The sequence below is a fragment of the Arachis ipaensis genome, chromosome B08, assembly GCF_000816755.2.
Source record: "Arachis ipaensis cultivar K30076 chromosome B08, Araip1.1, whole genome shotgun sequence".
Classification (NCBI taxonomy): Eukaryota; Viridiplantae; Streptophyta; class Magnoliopsida; order Fabales; family Fabaceae; genus Arachis; species Arachis ipaensis.
Window position 1 is genome coordinate 5,710,387 of NC_029792.2, and position 21,866 is coordinate 5,732,252.

Genomic DNA, 21,866 nt, shown 5'->3' on the forward strand with positions numbered 1-21,866 from the left:
CCCCCGCCTCTCTTTTCTCTTTCTCTTCTCTCCACTATGGTAATTTGACTAATTAACGTATATGTGTTGAGCTCAATCCCAAGCTGCATTCCTATGGCTCTTCTTACGTCAGCTGAAATGATAACAGCCATTTATCAGAATGCATCCAATTTTTATGATTATGGATATGACTTTCTTATGTCAACTTTTGAAGTTTATATAGTATTTTAGTCCTGTCATAATCTTGTAGATTTGTTCTGTGATAACAATATAACATATTACTTGATTGGCAGTCCTTGCTCGTAGCGGACTCTTTCATAAGTGAAGCAACAATTTACATACACAGCTGAAAACAAATCGGTTATTTCAGGGAAGGATTCAAACATTGTTTCATGAATTTATGGATTAGGATGGAATGATTCTTGGTTTTTCATCTTTTTATTTGATTTTTGGCACTTTGTGCTAAGTTGATCAGTTCAGTTCTACACTTTTATCTTTTCACTCCTTAGTGCTTAGCAGGCATATGTTTTTCAAGTTGAATTAATCCTTTGTACGATTTCATTCCATTCTTCATTGCAAGTAATTTTGGGTTTTCAATTTCTTGTTGGGAGCAGAGTGGAGCTTGTCACTTGTTGCTCATAATTTTTTATTTGCATAGGTAAGCTAATCTCACACTTAGACACATTATTAGAGTTCAAATTGTAAAACAGTCCATTGTTAGGTGAGCATTTCATATTCAATCATGGTCATGTTTCAGACTTTAAGAGTTTCAGGGTGGAATTTACTACGGTGCTAGATTGCTGCCCAAAACACTTCCTATTTTATTATTTAGGCTTCATTTCTATTAATTCAAGGTGGGATGGATTTTTATGGTTCTCAAATGACGTACTTCGAATTACAACAAAGTTAACATTATTTTGACTCCGCTTATATTAATACAAGGTGCGATGAAATTTATCAGATAAAGTACATCTTTAAGTACTATGTTGGCCAACGATTTAATTCTTAGTGGTTCAACTTTTCGGAGACTAACAGCCTGTGGTTTGCATTTTTATTTTATTATTGAGAATGGTTGTGTTAGGATTTAGAAACCAGCTTTTTTTTAACCAATAATCAGTCAACAAAAATAAATAAAGATTAAGAAAGAAAAAGTAGAACTTTAAAAGAAAAGAAAAATATTACAAATGAAATTGAAAATACAAAACCTGATAAACCTGAATGGTCCACATAATATTTTGAAGACTGACCGAGTCATTTACTCGAATAACCATTGCCATTTTTGGCTGTGTATTCATCATTGGTTTTCAACCTCACAATGGCAATTAGTCCTTTTAAATTAAACTCCAAGAACACCCACATGGTCCCGTTGGCGCAGTGATCATTCAATTAGAAGCAGCCAAGAATTAAGAATGCTTTCCTTAACTTGCACAATATGCTGTGTTGTATCTTCTTCATTTAACACTGATGAGGTGGAGTAGCTAGCTGGTTTTGTATGGTGATATGTTTGTCAGTGATCAACACTTTATTCTGTTGCACGTGAAAGTTTTCCTTTCTTAAAATCACAACTATATTCTAAGCTGGATAATATGCCAAGAAAGCTTGCCACTTAGCTTTCCATTCTCATTAGGAGAAAACACCACGCTTGTATAAATATATAGATTAATTTAATAAAGTCATGTTTACATTTTATTACATAGTAATGAAGGTAATCTGTTTAGAGTCTTTTAATAGCCCAACTCATATTTTCAGTTTTGGATTTAGTTTAATATTAATGGGCTCTTACTTTTAAATGTAAGAAAAATCCACAATGTAGGGGCCTCACACACATATTCAGAGGTTTAGGGTACATCATGATCACGTGAATAATTAGAATGTTATGAATGGGAACATAACTAACTGTATAGTTCATATCCACACTTGCTGGAAATCACAAAAGCCTTTTTGTTTTTTATTTTTATATGATAAAAGAAAATATAAAACCTTAGCTTGGCGTACAAATCCTTATCATATTTAATCTATTTTCTTGTCTACTAAGCACATGAAAGAGGGATCATGATTCACGACCCCTGAGCCACCACTTATACTGTTCATGCTGTCTAATGTTATCTCCCAAAATTCATAGCAACCTTGAAATGATTGTTGAAATTATTTGGTAGCGTCAATGATTGTTGGTATCAACATATCGACAACACTTTAATCCGCACAATGTGAAGAGTTTATCTGGCCTAATTATAATATTTTGATAAATTATCTCCCGATATCTTTTTTATATTTACAGTTAATTTTACCGTTTAGAAAATTACCACTTGGTTCTGTTCTTAGTTCTTACTTGGTTCAAGCAACATACCCAGATTGTAAGGGATAAGTTAAAGTATGTAGAATCAAAAGGGAAAAACAAAAAGGGCCTAAAATTCACTATAAGAGTCCTGCTAGAAAGCCAATGGAATATTTGTACAATGTGTATATGAGTTACAAAATGAACATAACCCATGATAAGCATTCGGTACTAGGGATAATAAACATCTTATATCATAAAACCACTCATCCCAAAAGCTGGCTTTTGGGGTTCACCAAGGATCAAACTCTTAACCTTTCGGATCTAGAGTTCTGATACCATATCATGATATCACTCATCCCAGAAGCTTACACTGATGGAAAAATGTAACACTAATGATTATATCTCTAATATTTCCTAAATCTTCATTATACACATTGTACAAATATTCTATTTGCTCCCTAAACTTTCCCTCACTGTAAAGATGGGATACGTCTATAGTATTTTCCATTTACTTGTGTTACTCAATTACATATCTAACAAATTCAAGTTTTAAAACATATTAATTAATGTTCATTAATGATAGTGTCTAGAGAAAGCATCAACCACATGGTGTATCACTGTATTGCACACTTCATTTTCACTCATGGAAAAACAAGTTATATATTAGTACCCAAATTCTTAGGGAACAGAAAATTTTGAAATAGTAAATTAGTGTGCTCTCAAGGTGGGGCACATTTTTCTTCTTAATTTCCAAGTGTGTGCTCTCTGCTTTGCTCACACATACTAAAGTCTAAAACTTACCACTATTTTTGCAACTAAAAATTGATTACTTTGTCTAAAAAGTATAGTATAGAGAAAGGACCATGCATGCATGGTGGATTTTCTTGAAGATCCGAGGGGAGCGGTGGAATATATAATAATATTTTTTTCGTACAAAGTTTATACATCTTCCGTAGTAACCCTAATCAGACAAGCAAGCCAATGAGAGTGGGCAAAGTGGATTTGAATTTATTGATAGTTAGATATAAGAGTAAATTATTATTTTTAATCATGAAACTTTGAAATGTTGATAAATTTATTACGAATAAATAAATTAATTTTGTATTTACGAATGATATTTTTATGTGATAAAAGTACACAAATATTAGTTTTATTTATGTTAAATTTACTAATATTTTAAATTTTCATGAGTAAAATGATAATTTTTTATCTTTCATAAATACAATGTTAGTTCAATTTATTCATGAATAAATTTATCAACGCTTTAAAAATTGAAAGATAAAAAATTATAATTTACTCTAAATATAATGTAAGCTATCAACATTGAACAAATGAATATATGCTCATATGTATCTTAATTAAACTATCAAAGTTTTTCTATTTAATAGATAAATTTTTTTGGTTTAAGATTATGGGTTTTATTAGATTGCATTGTTTGTTTCTTTTTTTTTTTTCTTTCAAAAAAAGTGATTTTACAATTTAAGTAATCCACATAAGTAAATAAACTAAATTGTGTCCAACTACTAATAGCAGCAGTTGGCCCTTACATTTAATGAATTAATGTGAGTCACGTCAAGCAAGCTAACCACCACTATTTATAAGCTTCAAACTTACCTTCTTCTCTTCAAAGTTTTGTTTTCTGGTTTAAATTTCCTACTATATAGTTAATAAGTTATTATCATCATCCGATCCATTGCTTATTGGTCTTCCATAAGTGATGGCGTTTGCTCATCAAGTTGTCACAGCACTTGTTTTTGTGTTAGTTTTGACCAACGTTGACCCCTCAGCATGCCAATTGGTGAAGGGCAAAGTCTCCTGCAATGACTGCACTCATCAAAACTACGATTTCTCTGGTTTGTCTCTGATTAATTAATTATTTATTCTCCTAATTATTAGCTTTCTTTATGGTTCTTAAATATATTATTCTGCTTATTAAATATATATATAAATTATTTAATAATTAATAGATAACATACAACAACGATATATGTAGTACTCTAGAAAACAGAGTAATAAATCTTAGATATGATATCAATTAAGATATATAGATATGTAAATTATTATGTATCTAGATTGGTTCAACTGTGTGTAAATTAATATATATTGCTTAGAAGTTAGAAATGCATATTCACCAACTTTTTATTGATTCGTGTTAGAAGATCAGATGTTCATGATCCAACCCAACTCGATAATTTCTTGCCCAGATTCAAAGCCACTTTTGTCAAGTCTGAGTTTTAAATTCTTTTTTTCTTTTTCATCATCATGTAAATTCTTAAAAGTATACATAATATCTTTGTATATTAATAAATCGGATATTTATTATCAAAGCACGCATTAATTGATGGAAAAATATAGTCAAAGTGCAGTGATACTGTATCTATAATTATTTGTGTTGGTTTCAGGGATCAAGGTGTCAGTGAAGTGTGAAGGTGTGAAAAAGGTAGCCATGGCAACAACACAAGATAACGGCACCTTCAAGGTTGACCTCCCCTTTGACCAGCATAATAATAATAATTTTATGAAGAAGTGCCAAGCAAAAATTATTGGAGGACCAAATCACATATATGCCAGAAAGAAGAACCAGGTGTCAGAAATTGTAATGAAGGGCAATGAGGTAAAACTATCAAGTCCTCTTAGCTTCTTCAAAGAATGCCCCCAACAACACATTGAATATTGCAACGCGTTCGCTTCATCCAAAACCTTCGATTTCGATTTCCCTTTTCCTCCCGAGTGGGGCTTGGCACCCTCTAGTTACTACTTTCCTTATTTCTTCCCTATAATTGGAATACCTTGATATATATTTTTCACTATTTGCATATACTTAATAATGAACGGAATTAAGAAAATTCTATGATCTAGAGGTCGTTACAATTATGAGTCTACCTATATATGTACTTGTGGGGTTGCCAAATTAAAGCTAGCTAGCACATATTGTTATAATAAAGCACTATCTATATTACTAGCTCTTTGTTTTCTAACTCATTCATACTGAGACATAGTCAAGTGCTTCGATCCCTAAATTAGGTCTCTCAGGTTCAACATTTTCTAAAGTCACGTGTATGGGTAATACTAGGTAACTAATAACTTTTTTAATAACATGAACAATTACCAATCAAATTAAAACACATTACATTTTTAAATTATCTACCTAAATCTTAATATTAAACTACTCTTCTACTTTAGCTCATGACAACAATAAAGAAGTATCGTGGCCCACAAATTCAGCCCAACAAAATACAAAAATTCAATTTTAATTTTAATCTTTATTATCTTATCTTTATCTTATCTTATCTTTATGTTATCTTCTCTTCTTATCTTATCTTTACTTTTATCTTTCATAGGACAATGTTCTATATATATTTAGTTTTACCCTCATAATTTACAACACATGTTCAATTCATTCAATCAACAATCAATAAAATTTCTTCATCTTTTTCTTTCACAATTCTTTTATTTTCCTATTCTTTCACAATTTTATCATGGTATCAGAGCCATGGTATCCTCCTTGAGGAGGATATATAAGTTATCATCTCTTCGGTGAGAAATCACCTTGCTTCTTTTTCAACTTCCTCCCACAATAAATAATCATAGATTTAGTTACATGCATCCAAGTGAAAATTCTACCACAGTTTTGATTATCCCGGTTCTTTACCAGCAATTCCGTCTGCGCCTTCTTGTATTTCATCTGCAACTTCTTCCGGGAGTTTCGTCAGTATTCTGTTTCAGCAGTTCAATCTGCATCTGTTCTAGCAGTTCCATCTGCGCTCTTATTGCGCTCTACGCGCCATTTGAAGACCACTCTTATTGCGCCATACGCGCCCTCTAAAGATCAATCTTGTTGCGTTTTACACGCTTATTTTTTTATTTTTTATTTTTTTATTTTTTATTTTTTCATTCTTTTTTTTTATGAAGATCGCTACTTGCTCTCTCTCCCTCAAGCACAGCATCTCCTTTTATGTATTTTTTGTCATCGGCAGCTCAAGCTCCGCCGCACGCAATTGTTTAAAGATCGCTGCTCAAGCACAGCATCTCCTTTTATGTATTTTTGTCGTCGGCAGCTCAAGCTCCGCCGCACGCAATTGTTTAAAGATCGCTGCTCAAGCACAGCATCTCCTTTTATGTTTTTGCCGCCGGCAGCTCAAGCTCCGCTGCGCGCATTTTTGAAGATCGCTGCTCAAGTACAGCATCTCCTTTTATATTTTTGCCGTCGACAGCTCAAGCTCCGCCGCACGCATCTTCCTCCGCGTCACTACGTCAGAGGCGTCTTCCTCAACAATTTCATTGGAATTTATCCAAGCTGTGGATTATTGACATCTTTCATCCACCAGCTTGCGGGGGCATATTAAACTACTCTTCTACTTTAGCCCATGACAACAATAAAGAAGTATCGTGGCCCACAAATTCAGCCCAACAAAATACAAAAATTCAATTTTAATTTTAATCTTTATTATTTTATCTTATCTTATCTTTATGTTATCTTCTCTTCTTATCTTATCTTTACTTTTATCTTTCATAGGACAATGTTCTATATATATTTAGTTTTACCCTCATAATTTACAACACATGTTCAATTCATTCAATCAACAATCAATAAAATTTCTTCATCTTTTTCTTTCACAATTCTTTTATTTTCCTATTCTTTCACAATTTTATCATCTTAATATTAGAATAACTATCCGCACACCTAATAAAATGAACATCCGATATATTTATTGTTCACATTGTTTAGTATTTTTATTGTTTACTTATACTTTTTTTACATATATTTATGTCGAATTACATTAATTGAGTTCACGACGAATAATATGTATACACAATCTAGAAAATATTATCGGTGGCTTTTCTCCTCAGTCCACACATGACTTCAGATCAAAATCCCATGTGCCTAAACCAATTCACAAGGCCCTTCTTCCAAATCAAATTACCCTTGTGCTTATTTAGGGTGGTGGAAAATGGGAACATTATAATATTATATTATAACTAAAGTACACAACAAATATTATTTTGTAAAAAGAGTATATGCATGGCTCCCTAGTAGTACAATTTTAATTATGATGAGATTATTACCAGGTCAATAATGAAAATTAAAGATTTAACATAGTTATGCTACATATATCTAAAGAATCTCTCCCTCACGAAAGTACATGTGTCTTTATTATCTTAATTAATATTAATTAATTAATATATCCTCGACGCGGAAAGAAAGAGTATGCAATTGGGAAAGAAGAGGATACGATGTGAGTGATTATGCATGCTGAAGAAAACACGCATGCAACAAGACAAAAACCCTATACCATATATTTACAGATTTCAAGAGGTGTGATTATTTGCAATTTGGGATTATTTGGAGATTTGGTCTTTGGCACGTAACATGCAAGTCTTGGAGTTTCAAACCCTTCTAAATCTTTCCCAAGACTTATCGGTGAGTTTTTTTTTTATAAAATTATTTATTCTAAAAATTTAACTTAATATAAAATTATGATTATTATATATTTAACACTTATATTTAAACTTTAAATAAATAATCTTAATCTAATTTGCGATAGAGAGGTAAATGAGTACATTAGTACAATGAGACCTATAACATAGACGCTATTATGTGGCTATTATCCAATTTTAGCAATTTCAAGAATGTAGTAGTTAGATGTTTCTGGAGAAGAAAATAAAAATTTATTTATTATTTTATAAAATTCAAAATAAAATTAAAATTAGAACTGACATTAAACATACTCTGATATAAAAGATTGATGTCAAATTAGGTTTTATAATATTCTGGGAACTAAGTCCCTTTCGGGGTTTGTTCTTTCTTTTTAGGAGCTGTTTTATAACACCGACAGGATGTCTCCAAAAGTAAAAAGGAATATATATACTTCAACTAAAATGGTAGGTAATATATCATATTTGTATTAATTAACGAGGTATAAATATTTTATAAAAGTTTCAAGTTTAAATTTTATTGTTGCTAATATACCAAAAAGTAAATATTAATCTTACAGCCTTATGCCAAAAAAAAAAATGGATTTTTTATTTATGGGTATATATTTATTACCTAGCTATTAGTTAAAGACAAAATTCTCTTTTAACTTATTAGACGACCATAATTATATAAAAGGAAATACCGAAATAGACGTGATAGTGAGAGAAGCAACATCGATGTAATTAATAAAATACATATATTTTTTTTTTGTTGCCCACGGTATACCCCAACCCGACAGGCCAAGGACTAATCCGTCGCGGATTGGAGCTCCATTTAAGGATCTGTCGTTGGCCAATGAATTGCTGCATGCACAAGGCGGGATTCGAACCCCTGACACTTGCTTAAGCGGATGAGTGAGCTGACCACTCGACCAACCCAAATTGGTTGTTTTGACCATTGTTTAAGGTGTGTGGAAAGCAAGTTAAAAGTAATTGAGGTTTTAATTGAGTGGTTAAATATATTGTCTTTAACTAATTCAAATTGGTCTGAGTGTGATTAGTTCATTTATGTGTTTAAATAGGTATTGGAGTTTAATTTTATTTGAATTTAAATCCTCTAAATTTTAGCTAAATTTTCACTTTAAAAGATAAGGTAAGATCTCTCACCATTGAATGTTTTCTCTTGATTCCACCTATAAAATAAATGGTGGTAAATCATACTTTCCTATCTAAAGTGAAATTTAAAATTTAGAGGATTCAAATCCATTTTATTTTATATATACAGTAATTTATTGGCTAACGATAAATTTTTAAATGAAACTCAAATCCGCAATTGATGAAACTGCTAGAACTTGAGAAGGGGGTTGAATCAAGTTAGTTCAAAACTGAACTTCTTTTGCTCTGTTTTTGCGGAAGCTAAATATGCAGGAGATTTTTTCGTTTTGTCTCATACACAGAACTTAAACACAGAAGGGAAGAAGAGATAGAGGCCAGCATGTATCTTGGTTCGGTTTCTGTTTCGAGGGTTACCTGAAACTGTAGGTCGATCTCGGTCGAGATCTTCTGTGCTGATCGGAGATGATGGGTCCGGCTATGAGTGGAGGCCAGAGCTATCGTATCCGACTTGTTGAGCTTGGCTGCACTGCTGATCCTTCGCCACCGGAGGGTGGGGGTACCTGCAAGGGACTCCGATGCTTAAGTTAGCAAGGGTATTAAGCAGGTTTTTTTAGTAGAATCAGAGTATGAGTTATACTTGGGTGCTCCAGTGTATTTATAATGGTGTGGAGTGACCTTTTTAGATAAGATAAGTTAGTTATCTTATCTTATCTTATATTTGGGTGAGGTCAGCTTATCTTCAGAGGAACCGCCCTTCTCTCTGTAGGCCTGGGCGGCCTTTGGACTTGGGTCGTGTTCCTCTATTTGGGCCCTTTATTGGGCTTTCATGGCAATTTAGCCGAGCTCTTGGGAAAGAGGTCGGATGGTTTGACCTGAAGAGGTCGGTCGCTTCGTCGCTAAACATCCCGGGTCGGGTAACTCGACTCAGGGTATAAATAGTTTCTATGTGCCATAAAACCTACATCCAGTCTCCACCACAACCATGGTAGAATTTTCACTATGATGTACAGATTACATTCACCAATACTATTGAATCATAACCTAATTCAACTAGCATCTACTACTAAGCTTTCTTCACTAAAGCTCAGTTTTCCAAGTGTTGTCCCAACTTGGAAGGAAAATCTAGACAGATTCAAACTCACCAAGTGCTATCCCAACTTGGCAAGAAAAACTAGTCCTAGTTCAACAACTCAATTACACAGAATTTTCAGTGGCTCTTTCATGCATCTTTCTTGCCTTTTCTCTCATAGTTTTTTCACTTACATAATCAGCCTTTTCTCAATTCAAAAGATGACACAAGATAGTCATAACAAAGAAAATTAGAAATGAAGTATTAGTAGAAAAAAAAAATCAACTCAAATATGTTGAGATGATGCTCATAAATTTTCTCTCTTTTTCTTTTTTTCAATTGTTGAAGTGGGGTATGTTTTATATCATCAGCTTGCTCTTCCAATTTGTCTCTTCAATTCCTTGCTTCTTCAACCCATTGGAGCAGTTTCTAATGGCATGCAGTTCTTTTTTATCCTGCTCTACTAACTCTGCTGGTTGAGGAGCCATTTCGCCACCTCTACTGTCCTTGGAATTGCTTTCTTCGTTGGCATACATTTCTTTCTCCCTTCTGCTCCATTACCTCTGCTATCTGAGGAGCTGCTCCACTACTTCTGCATTCTTGCAAGTTTGTATTTTGCTCTTCCATATTCTGAATGTTACTTTACTGAGGTCCTTGGAGTAGTGGAATTGTCCTTGTGTCTTGTTGCTTTGCTAGAGTCACAGCTATCATTGTTGTGTTGTTAATTCCTTTTTGTTCCAGCCGCCCTCCTTTCTCCATGATGAAGACAAATGCCCATTTTTTCACTTTGCAAATGCATAGCCTTCTATTTTTGCTGAACGGTACTTGTTAAGTGCATTGGGCTTGTGCATTGATTTAAAGCATTGAAAGAATATTCAAGCAACATGTTGGGTTGAGGATTGAATAATGGACCTGCACCACTAATACACACATTTAATAATATTAGCCTTTTAACCCAAATAATGTTTGTCATCATATATGAATCCAAATTCAAACTTAACTCAACAATCTTTCTCTTGATGACAAACATGATAAAAGAGGATAATTGAATTTAAAATATTAATTTAAATGAGTTGAGAGTAAATAAGTTGAGAGCACTTCCCTTTGATGACCATCCGAAGTGTGTGGTACTCCCCCTCACTGTTAGAATTTCTCCCCCTTAATCATAGCTTACATCTTCAAGTGGATAAAACTTAAAACAACTAAGAACAGTTACTAAAGCAATATATGACAGTAACAATAACACAAAGCATAGAGTAATTAACACACAGCAATTAAAGTTAATCATAGCAACAGATATCATCAAGCATCATTGTCCATAACCTAAACCAATGCTAACTTTTCTTTTCTTTTCTTTTCTCCCCCTTTTGTCATCAAGGAGGGAAAATACCCTGCAAAAATTGTTAGTGGCTAAACAAAAGAGTCATCAAGCAGTAAAGTAGTTATAGGTTACAGTCATTCAGATAAAAGGAAAAGAGTCCAGGTAAAACAGTCCAATTCACAGAAGAGATGAAAGAGTTTAGGCATCAGAGTTCGAATCATCGGAAGCTTCATCATCATCCTCATTATCAGTATTTGTAAGGCCAGCCTCAATGTCCTCCACATAATCCCTGAGAATCTGAATCCTTCCTTTAGTTTTCTTGAGTGCATTTTCTTCCATAACTTCATTCCTCTTGTGCTCGGCTCCATAGTTGATAAGAAGATCGGTCAGATTGACAAACTCTTCGTGATACCTGTCAGGACTCTGATCTTAGAGGAATTGGATATGGGAATCAGTGGATCCTCATCATGGGATGGAACTTCAGTGCCTTCATCAGTGTTATGGCGCTTAGTTGATGTTCTTTTTACTGTACCACCGCCTTTGATGTAAGAGTTACAATCTCTAGAAATCTCAGCCCCAAAATCAATATTATAATATTGAAAAATTTTAGTGCGCAGCATTGCATAAGGTAAAGCATTTTTAGAACTAACACAAGAATGCATGTGTCTCACTAACAAGTAAGCAAAAGAAATTGGAATTTTGGAGATAAGAGCAAACATAACCAGTTTGTCACAGAAGGAGACTCGCTGAAAAGATCCACTCTAAGGCAGAATTATATGATTCACAATTCTATGCAACTGGGCACGGACTGGACCAAGAAATTTATGAGTGGGAGTGGTACCTTCAAAGAAAGGAATGTTGACACAAACAGTCCCTAGGGCTTCAAAATATGACACATTGAGATACTCATCCCATTTACCAGAGGTGAACACATCAAGTCCCCTGTCCTGGTAATCTAGGGCTGCTAATGTGATACTTGTCAAGAATGATTGTGCGACCTTTAACAAAGGAAGCAATTCTCCCTTCCTTGTAGGACATGTTGCTATAGAACTATTTCACTAGATCAGGATAAACTTTTTCACGAATGGACAGGATGGGAATCCATCCTTGACATGTAAACAGAGGTGTAAAGTTTAGACCTTTTTTACGAAGTTTGTCTAGATTGACAAGCTTAGAGGGATAGAGAGTACGCTTGTAAATATCCTTGCAGAAAAATATGTAGTTCATGAAGGAATTATAACGGCGACGATCAAAGGATACTGTTGGAAAGTCAGCATAGAAGGATTTGTAGGCAATGGGATTGGAGAGTTTTGGTTCAGAAACAGAGCAAAGATGAAAGTCAATGACTGTACTGCGACTGTGGTGAGCAGGGGATGAAGGAAGCTCTTCATCTTCTTCACGAATGGGTCTCTTGCCTCGGGACAAACTGGGTTGAGAAGAGCTGGGCTGTGAGACATTTTGCTGAGTGGAGTTTGGTCGAGGAGTTACGCTAGGACGGCAAGTAGTGGTCTTGGTGTGAGCCATTTCAAGAGTGGTATTTGGAGGAGAGTTGGTGGGAGATGGAGAAGGAGATGATTGAGAGTTTAATGAGATAGGAGTAGAGGGATCAGAACGTAAAAAGTGAGCACCACTATGAGAGCCTTTGCAGACTATTCTTTTCTTGTGAGCCATACTTATAGAGCATTGGTTAGTTTCAGAATATGAAGAGTGGAGTGAAGAAGTGGAGAGAGTTGTGTGTGAAGATGTGCTTATAGTAGAAAGTTAATATAGACCTTGGGGAGTGCAAAGGTCTCAGCTTGAAAAAGAGGATAAAAATGAAAACTTTGAAAACCATTTAATTTCACAGCTGTAACCAATGTAACTTTTATTTTAAAAAACAAGTAATTTACAAGAAATTTGGATGTAATAGAAAAGAAATTTTAAATAAAGCCTAAACAAATTGAGTTAAATTTTGGGACCAATAAATTTCTGAGATTACAAGTCCAGAGTGGGCCCAAAGGTTTCAATATAAGAGGCTCATATGATGGTAGACAAGCCAACACTCTAGGTCAGTGGTCCACCAAATCACTCTTGCTTTCAATGAGTCCAGGATGCATCACAAGGAGTTAATGAAGCATACTCATCATCTGCCCAGAATAATCTCATCTCGATCTATGAGACAAAATGCTTAAACCAGAACATCAGTAAAATTAAGAAATATCAGATGAATCAAGAATGCCCAATGCAGTGCGTAGTTTACAGAATCTCTCTTCAATAAATGATTTGGTAAAAATATCAGCTAATTGATTCTCAGATTTAACAAACTGAATATCTAAATTTCTATTTTTCACATGTTGTCTTATAAAATAAAATCTAACTTCAATGTGCTTTGTTCTTGAGTGCAAAATAGGGTTCTTTGAAATATTTATAGCACTCATATTGTCACAAAATAATAGAATATTAGATACTTTCAGTTTATAATCAGCTAACTGAGTTTTCAACCATAGTAATTGAGAGCAACAAGAAGAGGCTGCAATATACTCAGCTTCGGCTGTGGATAGTGCCAATGTTGCTTGCTTCTTACTTTACCATACATTGAGTGATTTGCCAAGGAAGCAACACATGCCACTTGTGCTTCTTCTATCAATTCTATCTCCAGCGAAATCTGCATCACAATAACCCACTAAATGAAAGGAATCAGTTTTGGGATACCATAAACCATAATTAGTGGTATCAAGCACATATCGAATAATCCTCTTGACAACTGAGAGATGAGATTCCTTGGGTTTTGATTGGAATCTTGAGCACACACCAATACTTTGTATGATATCAGGCCTTGAAGAGGTTAGGTACATCAAGGAACCAATCATCCCTCTATATCTTGTCTCATCAACATCTTTAGCATGTTCATCCTTGTCAAGCTTGATATTTGGATGCATGGGGTTCTCACTGGCTTGGCACATTCCAGCCCAAACTTCTTGACAAGTTCCTTGGCATATTTTTCTTGATGAACAAAAATGCCCTCAGCAGTTTGCTTGATTTGCAAGCCTAAGAAGAAAGTTAGCTCTTCCATCATACTCAAATGAAATTCACTTGTCATTAGCTTAGCAAAATCTGCACACAAAGCCTCATCAGCTGAACCAAAAATGATATCATCAACATAAACTTGCACAAGAATAAAATGATCATTGAAGATTTTAATAAATAAATTGATGTTAGTGGCTCCTCTTTGAAAATTATTTTTCAATAAAAATGAGCTAAACCTCTCATACCAAGCTTTAGGAGCTTGTCTTAAACCATATAAGGCTTTGGCTAGTTTGAAAACATAGTTAGGAAAGGTTTTATTTTCAAATCCGGGAGGTTGAGCCACATAGACCTCTCTATCTATTATACCATTAAGGAATGCACACTTTACGTCCATTTGGAATAGTTTGAAGCCGCAATGAGCTGCATAGGCTAAGAGTAATCTGATAGCTTCCATTCTTGCTATAGGTGTGAATGATTCATCAAAATCAATCCCTTCCTCTTGATCATAGCCTTGAGCCACTAATCTTGTTTTGTTTCTAACAATGGTTCCATCTTCACCCAATTTATTTCTGAAAATCCATTTTGTACCGGCGACTTTCTTTCCATTTGAATGAGGCACTAGGGTCCAGACTTGATTCTTCTCAAACTGCTGCAATTCCTCTTCCATGGTTAATACCCAAGATTGATCAGCAAGTGCTTCTTGGATATTTTGAGGTTCAATCTTTGATGTAAGAGCAATGTTGTTGAATTCGGCTCTTTTCAAAGATGATCTAGTAGTCATTCCTTTGGAGGAATTACCTATTATGAACTCTTCAGGATAATTTTTCAGAAATTTCCATTCTCTTGGCCTTCTGGTTTGGGTTGAGGATTCAGGTTTCTTTTGATCAATAATTGCCTCTGCATCAGGATTTTCTGCTGCGATATGAGATAATTCCAAATTATCTCCTGCAGAATCAGTGTTTTCGTTGCTTGCAGATGTAGTTTTTTGAGGACTTAAATTTTGTTGAACTGTCTCAGTATTCTTGGTCAATTCAACTTCAAAACCTGGACTATCAACAATACAAACACTAGGAATAGAGTTAGACTCATAGAGTGTGACATGCATGGTCTCCTCAACAGCTTTAGAGTTCTTGTTATATACTCTATAAGCTTTGCCATTTGTGGAATAATCAAGAAAGATGCCTTCATGTGTTTTAAGATCAAATTTTCCTAAATTTTCTTTTATATTCAGTATAAAACACTTGCAACCAAACATACGAAAGTAATTAAGATTAGGTGGATATCCTTTCCAAAGTTCATATGGAGTTTTCTTTAAGAACTTTCTTATGAGGGTTCGATTTAAAACATAACAAGCTGTATTCATAGCTTTAGCCCATAAGAATTTGGGAACTTTATATTCACACAACATAGCTCTAGCCATTTCTTATAAACTTCTATTTTTTCTTTCCACAACACCATTTTGTTATGGTGTTCTAGGACATGAGAAGTTGTGTGATATGCCTAGTTCATCACAAAAAGATTCAAAGTGTTGATTTTCAAATTCTTTGCCATGATCACTTCTAATTGAAATAATTTTTAAACTCTTTTCATTTTGAATCTTCTTGCTGAATTTTTCAAAAACAAAAAATACTTCATGTTTATGAGCTAGAAAGAACACCCAACCAAGCCTAATGTAGTCATCCACAATAACCATTCCATAACGTTTTCTTCCAAGACATTGAGTCCTAGTTGGTCCGAACAAATCAAGATGCAACAACTCCAATGGTTTCTTAGTTGAGACATCTTCCTTGGGTTTAAAAGAGGTTTTTGTTTATTTACCCATTTGACAAGCATCACAAATGATGTCTTTATCAAATTTAATATTAGGAATACCTCTTACTAAGCATTTTTTAACAAGTTTAGAGATTTGGAACATGTTAGCATGTCCTAATCTCTTATGCCACATCTATTTTTCATATTCCATTGAAGAGAAACAGGTCACATTTTGATCTTTAAAATCATCTAGTGTGAGACCATAAACATTGTCACTTCTTTTTGCAACAAATAAAACAGCCCCTATTTTCTCATTAATGACCCTACAATCTAATTCCCTAAAGGTTACAGCATATCCAAGGTCACACAATTGACTTATGCTCAATAAATTACGCTTTAACCCATCTACTAAAAAGACACTATTAATACAAGTAGAAAAATCTTTGCCAACCTTACCAATGGTAATTATTTTACCTTTATCATTATTTCCAAAAGTGACAAATCCTCCATCATACTTGTTGAGTGTGATGAAGAAAGTATCATTTTCGGTCATATGTCTTGAACATCCACTATTAAGATACCACATGTCCAATTTCTTCTTAGATGTAAGGTAAACCTGCATGTTCTTCAACTGACCTTAGATATCCAAATCCATTTGGATCCTCTTATGTGAAATCTTCTTGGTTGTCCAAGAGCATTATAATCATGAACCACTTTATACAATTTACTATCATTACCAAAATACCTTAGAAAGATGAAGCATTGTTGAGGATTATGACATTTTCTATTACACTTATAGCAATGGTTCTTGTTCACTGATTTTTGTGGCTTACTGAAAATTTTTGGTTTGACAATCTTGGAAGAGGAAACTTCATATTTTTTATCATTTTGTTTGAAAACAGCCTTACTTTTCTCTTTGAATCTAAGTCCAGATTTTTCACAATCAAATCTTTGATCAGCAAGTAATTTGTCATGATTTTGTGAACCTTGAACAAATTTGCTAAGTTTTTATTAAGGTTTTTATTTATTTTTTTTGTTCAACCTTTTATTTTCAACAATCAAATCAGTGGAGGCAGTGACCGTATGCTTGAGTTTGAATTTGTTTAATTCAACTCTTAAATCATTATTTTCTTCTTTTAAAAAAATTACATTACAAGCTTCGGTTGCCTTTACTTTTTCCAATAAAAGTTTATTTTCAGCTCTCAATGCTTCATTATCTTTCTTGCATTTAACATATTTATCTAAGAGTTTTTCAGAGTTCACAGTAAAGTCTTTGATAATGTAGTGCAATTCATCAATAGATAGGTCAGAAAGATCTACCTCATCTTCATCAGCGTAATTAGCCATTAAGCATATTTGAACCTCTTGATCTGAATCTTTTAAACTAGTGTCATTTTTCAAGTCTTCCCATGTTGCCATCATCACTTTCTTTTTGTCCTTCTTTGATTTTTCGCCTTTCTTTAATTGAGGATAATCTGACTTGAAGTAACCCGGTTCCTTGCATTGGTGACAGGTGAACTTGGTTTGATCCTTCTTGAAGTCTTTGCATGAAGAACTTCATTTGCCTTTTTTTTTACTCTCAATAATCTTCTCATTTTTCTTGCAAAGAGCATCATTTCTTCATCTGAGAAACTATCATTAGATTCTTCTCCTTTGGTTGTCATTCTTGATTTCAGTGCTATACTTTTCTTTTTGTCATCTTTGTCTTGAGACATGTGAGTAGTTTCATAGGTCAGCTGCTTGCCTCTTAGCTCATCATAGGTAATTTTGATCAAATCATTTCTTTCAGAGATGACTGTACTTTTTACTTCCCATTTCTTTGTAAGACTCTTCAAGATCTTCCTTACCAAGGTTTATTCGGAATAGCTCTTCCTCATGGCATCTAGGTTGTTAATGATTATTGAGAACCTTTCGGACATTTGATCGATGCTCTCGTCCTCCTTCATATTAAACATTTCATACTCCTTCATCAGCATATCAATTCATGTCTCCCTCACTTGTTTAGTATATGGGTGAGTCTGAGCTTGTCCCAGATTTCTTTAGTCGTCTTGCACTTTGGAACTTTTCTGTATTCTTTAAAACTTATTGTGCAGTGCATTAGGTTGATTGCCTTTGCATTGAGTTCAGCCTTCTTCTTTTCTTCCTCTATCCACTCATTGTCTTCTTTTGCCACAACTTCTCCATCAAAATTTTGCTTAGTTAGAATGTCTGCTCCGTTGAGAATTATCTTTCAAATGTTGTAGTCGATTGACTACACGAAGATTCTCATTCTCTCTTTCCAGTAAGAGTAGTTGCTGCCATTGAAGTAAGGAGGTCTATTATTCGACTGCCCCTCAGTGAGTGTGTACGCCATGATGTTAGGACCCATATCGTTGGCCATGGATCTTCGCTCCAAGCTGTAAAGCTTGACTCCTTGAGACCTTGCTCTGGATACCAATTGATGGAACTGTTAGAACTTGAGAAGGGGGGTTGAATCAAGTTAGTTCAAAACTGAACTTCTTTTGCTCTGTTTTTGCGGAAGCTAAATATGCAGGAGATTTTTTCGTTTTGTCTCATACACAAAACTTAAACAGAGAAAGAAAGAAGAGAAAGAGGCCAGCATGTATTCTGGTTCAGTTTCTATGTGCCATGAAACCTAAATCCAGTTTCTACCACAACCATGGTGGAATTTTCACTATAATCAACAGATTACATTCATCAATACTATTGAATCACAACCTAATTCAACTAGTATCTACCACTAACTTTCTTCACCAAAGCTCAGTTTTTCAAGTGTTGTCCCAACTTGGAAGGGGAATCTAAACAGATTCAAACTCACCAAGTACTATCCCAACTTGGTAAGGGAAACTAGTCCTACTTCATTAACTCAATTACACAGAATTTTCAGTGGCTCTTTCATGCATCTTTCTTGTATTTTCTCTCATGACTTTTTCACTCACATAATCAGCATTTTCTCAATACAAAAGATGATACAAGATAGTCATAATAAAGAAAATCAGAAATAAAGCACTAGTAGAAGAAAAAGAATTCAGCTCAAGTATGTTGAGATGATGCTCATGAATTTGCTCTCTTTTTCTTCTTTTCAAATGTTGAAGTGAGGTATGTTTTATATCATCAGCTTGCTCTTCCAATTTGCCTCTTCAATTCCTTGTTTCTTCAACCCGTTGGAGCTGTTTCTGATGGTATGCAGTCCTTTTTCATCCTGCTCCACTAACTCTATTGGTTGAGGAGCCATTCCACCACCTCTGCTGTCATTGGATTTGCTTTCTTTCTTGGCAAGCATTTCTTTTTCCCCTCTACTCCATTACCTCTGTTATTCGAGGAGCTGCTCTATTACTTCTGCATTCTTGCAAGTTTGTGTTTTATTCTCTCATATTCTGAATGTTGCTTTACTGATACCTTTGGAGTAGTAGAATTGTCTTTGTGTCTTGTTGCCTTGCTAGAACCACAGCTATCCTTATTGTGTTGTTAATTCCTTTTTATTCCGACTGTCCTCCTTTCTCCATGACAAAGACAAATGCCCATTTTTTTACTTTGCAAATGCATAGCCTTCTATTTTTGCTTAACGGTATTTGTTAAGTGCATTGGGTTTGTGCATTAATTTGAAGTATTAAAGGAATATTCAAGCAACATGTTAGATTGAGGATTGAATAATCGATCTGCACCACTAATATACGCATTTAATAATATTGGACTTTTAATTTAAATAATATTTGTCATTATATATGAGTCTAAAATTAAACTTAAGTCAATAACAATAAATTAATTCTTGACTAGTTAAATTATAAGATAATGTGAAAAAAAAAATTATTTCTTAATATATTGTATCTAGGTTCGAATTTTAATGATGATCAAATAATAAATATAATTTTTAAATATGTATGTAAATATATAATGTATTACCAAGGATTATCAAATTGATTCGACTAAAAAAATTCAAGGTAAAAGTTAGGATTTGAATTCTCTAAAGTTTGAATTTCACCTTAGAAAGTAAAGTGTGATCTCTCACCATTAATTTTATAAGTAGGACCTATTCAAAGATAGAAGATCACACTTTATTCTCAAAAGTAAAATTAAAACTTTAGAGGATCCAAATCCTAAAAATTATAACTCTCTAGTTCCAAAAAAAATGTTATAACCCCCCTGATAAAAAAAGAAAAGAAAAGAAAAGTTATAACTCAAAATCCGAAAGACCTATTCCCCTGCCCTGGCTCACGCTTCGTGATTATTACGTATTTATTTCTTTTTATTTTGATGTGAGGATTACGTATTATTATTTCATTGAACGTCATGATGATGCATTATTTAATTGCTCATATTTCGCTTCGAATAGTTTATAATGAACTCCTCTCTCTATTTCTCATGAGAGATCAATAATGCTTCAAGGTTCGTGGCTCGTGAGTTGCATGAACATGTATACGAAGGATTAATATTTTTTTATTAATATTAATTAATATTATATTTTTTGAATATTATATATAAAAATATATTTATTAACTAATTATTAATTTAAAATAATAATTTTTATTAATCATATAAAATTAGTTATATATATTCTACTTTTTTATTCACATTATCAACAAAATTTTAAACTATCTTTCGTATTTTATTTGTTTCAATTTTATTTCCATTTCATTTTAAATTTGTTTCAGGTATGTCTTTAAAGAGTAATATTACCAATAGAAACACCATTAATATCTACGGTGAAATCACTTTTTTTTTTTAATTTAAACTGATGGAAGACGATACATAAATAGTTATATTTTTAATACATTATTTAATATAATAGTCACTTTTCGATATACATAAATTTTTTGTATTAATTTTTTTATTTATTTTATGCTATTTTTTATTTTCTTAAAAAAATAAAAAGATAAAATTCTATTTTGATCATATCAATTTTGATATCATATCATAAAATAATTTTTTTTAAAAATTTAAATCGATTAAAAAAACACATAAATAATTATATGTCTGATATCAAATTGAAGTATTCATGAAATGTGGTAAGCTGATATATTATTAATTAATAGGTTATTTTAATATTACTAAGTCATATAACATTGACGCTTGGGAATATAATCAAAGCATATTTAAAAGTATATATTGTATATACAATACATATTATTTATTGGTAATTAAGGAACACTTTTAAATATTTAATTACAATAATGTATTAAGATATGTACACTTAATTCGCGCAAAAACATGACTACAGAATCCCATTAATTTGCTTCTCATTCTATCTATAGAACTTCTTTATTTCTTTTGATATAATTTACGTTTAAGTTATATTTTTCAAATTTACTAGACATCGGAGTAAAACAAATGTTTAGTCTTACAAAATTGCACCTTTAGATGAATAAAAAATTATCTACAAAACTTAGGATATAGTAAGTAAATCAGAGAATTACTATACTTGTGGTAGACATTATTATTTTTAGTTATTAGTTAATTATTAATATTTAAAAATATAGAATAAAATATATTATTAAATTATTAAACTAAAAAATTAAATTAATAACAAAAAAAAATTCCTAGTATTTTTGTTATTTAATTTATGTGGTAGCTAGGCTTTGTGATTTGATTTAAGAAGGACTTGTTCCACCTAAAAGATGATCTGGCCCAGCAGAGAAGCAAAAGGATATGAGATTGACGGATTTGGGCCTTTAGTGACTCGTTCAGCGATTCCTTTATGGGGAGAGTCACACTCACATTCACATATGTGCGTCCTAATAAGCATAACTAATCCATAATAATGCATTAATATTGGGGGCAAGCTAAGTAAGACGTTTTCTTGTTCCCACAACCGCGTGGAAGTTTCTACTTTCTAACATACATACATCGTCTCACCTCAGAAGAAAATAATAAATAAATATACCTAATTTCACTCGGTGATTTTTCTATCTATATATGTATCTTTGTCCCTG

General features: G+C 33.2%; 2 protein-coding genes across 2 annotated transcripts in view; both read left to right on the forward strand.

Annotated features, from left to right (window-relative positions):
* The window catches only part of LOC107611817, a 3,266-nt gene extending 2,517 nt beyond the window's left edge, over positions 1-749 (forward strand). Inside the window, exon 2 of the mRNA XM_016313707.2 lies at positions 273-749. Coding sequence (XP_016169193.2) covers positions 273-304 — 32 coding nt within the window. The 3' untranslated portion in view covers positions 305-749. The remainder of the gene's footprint in view (positions 1-272) is intronic.
* On the forward strand, positions 3,862-5,239 carry LOC107611840. Its single transcript, XM_016313731.2, has 2 exons — positions 3,862-4,110; positions 4,660-5,239. Exons 1-2 carry the CDS (start codon positions 3,975-3,977, stop codon positions 5,049-5,051), a joined length of 528 nt encoding a protein of 175 aa, XP_016169217.1. The 5' UTR covers positions 3,862-3,974; the 3' UTR covers positions 5,052-5,239.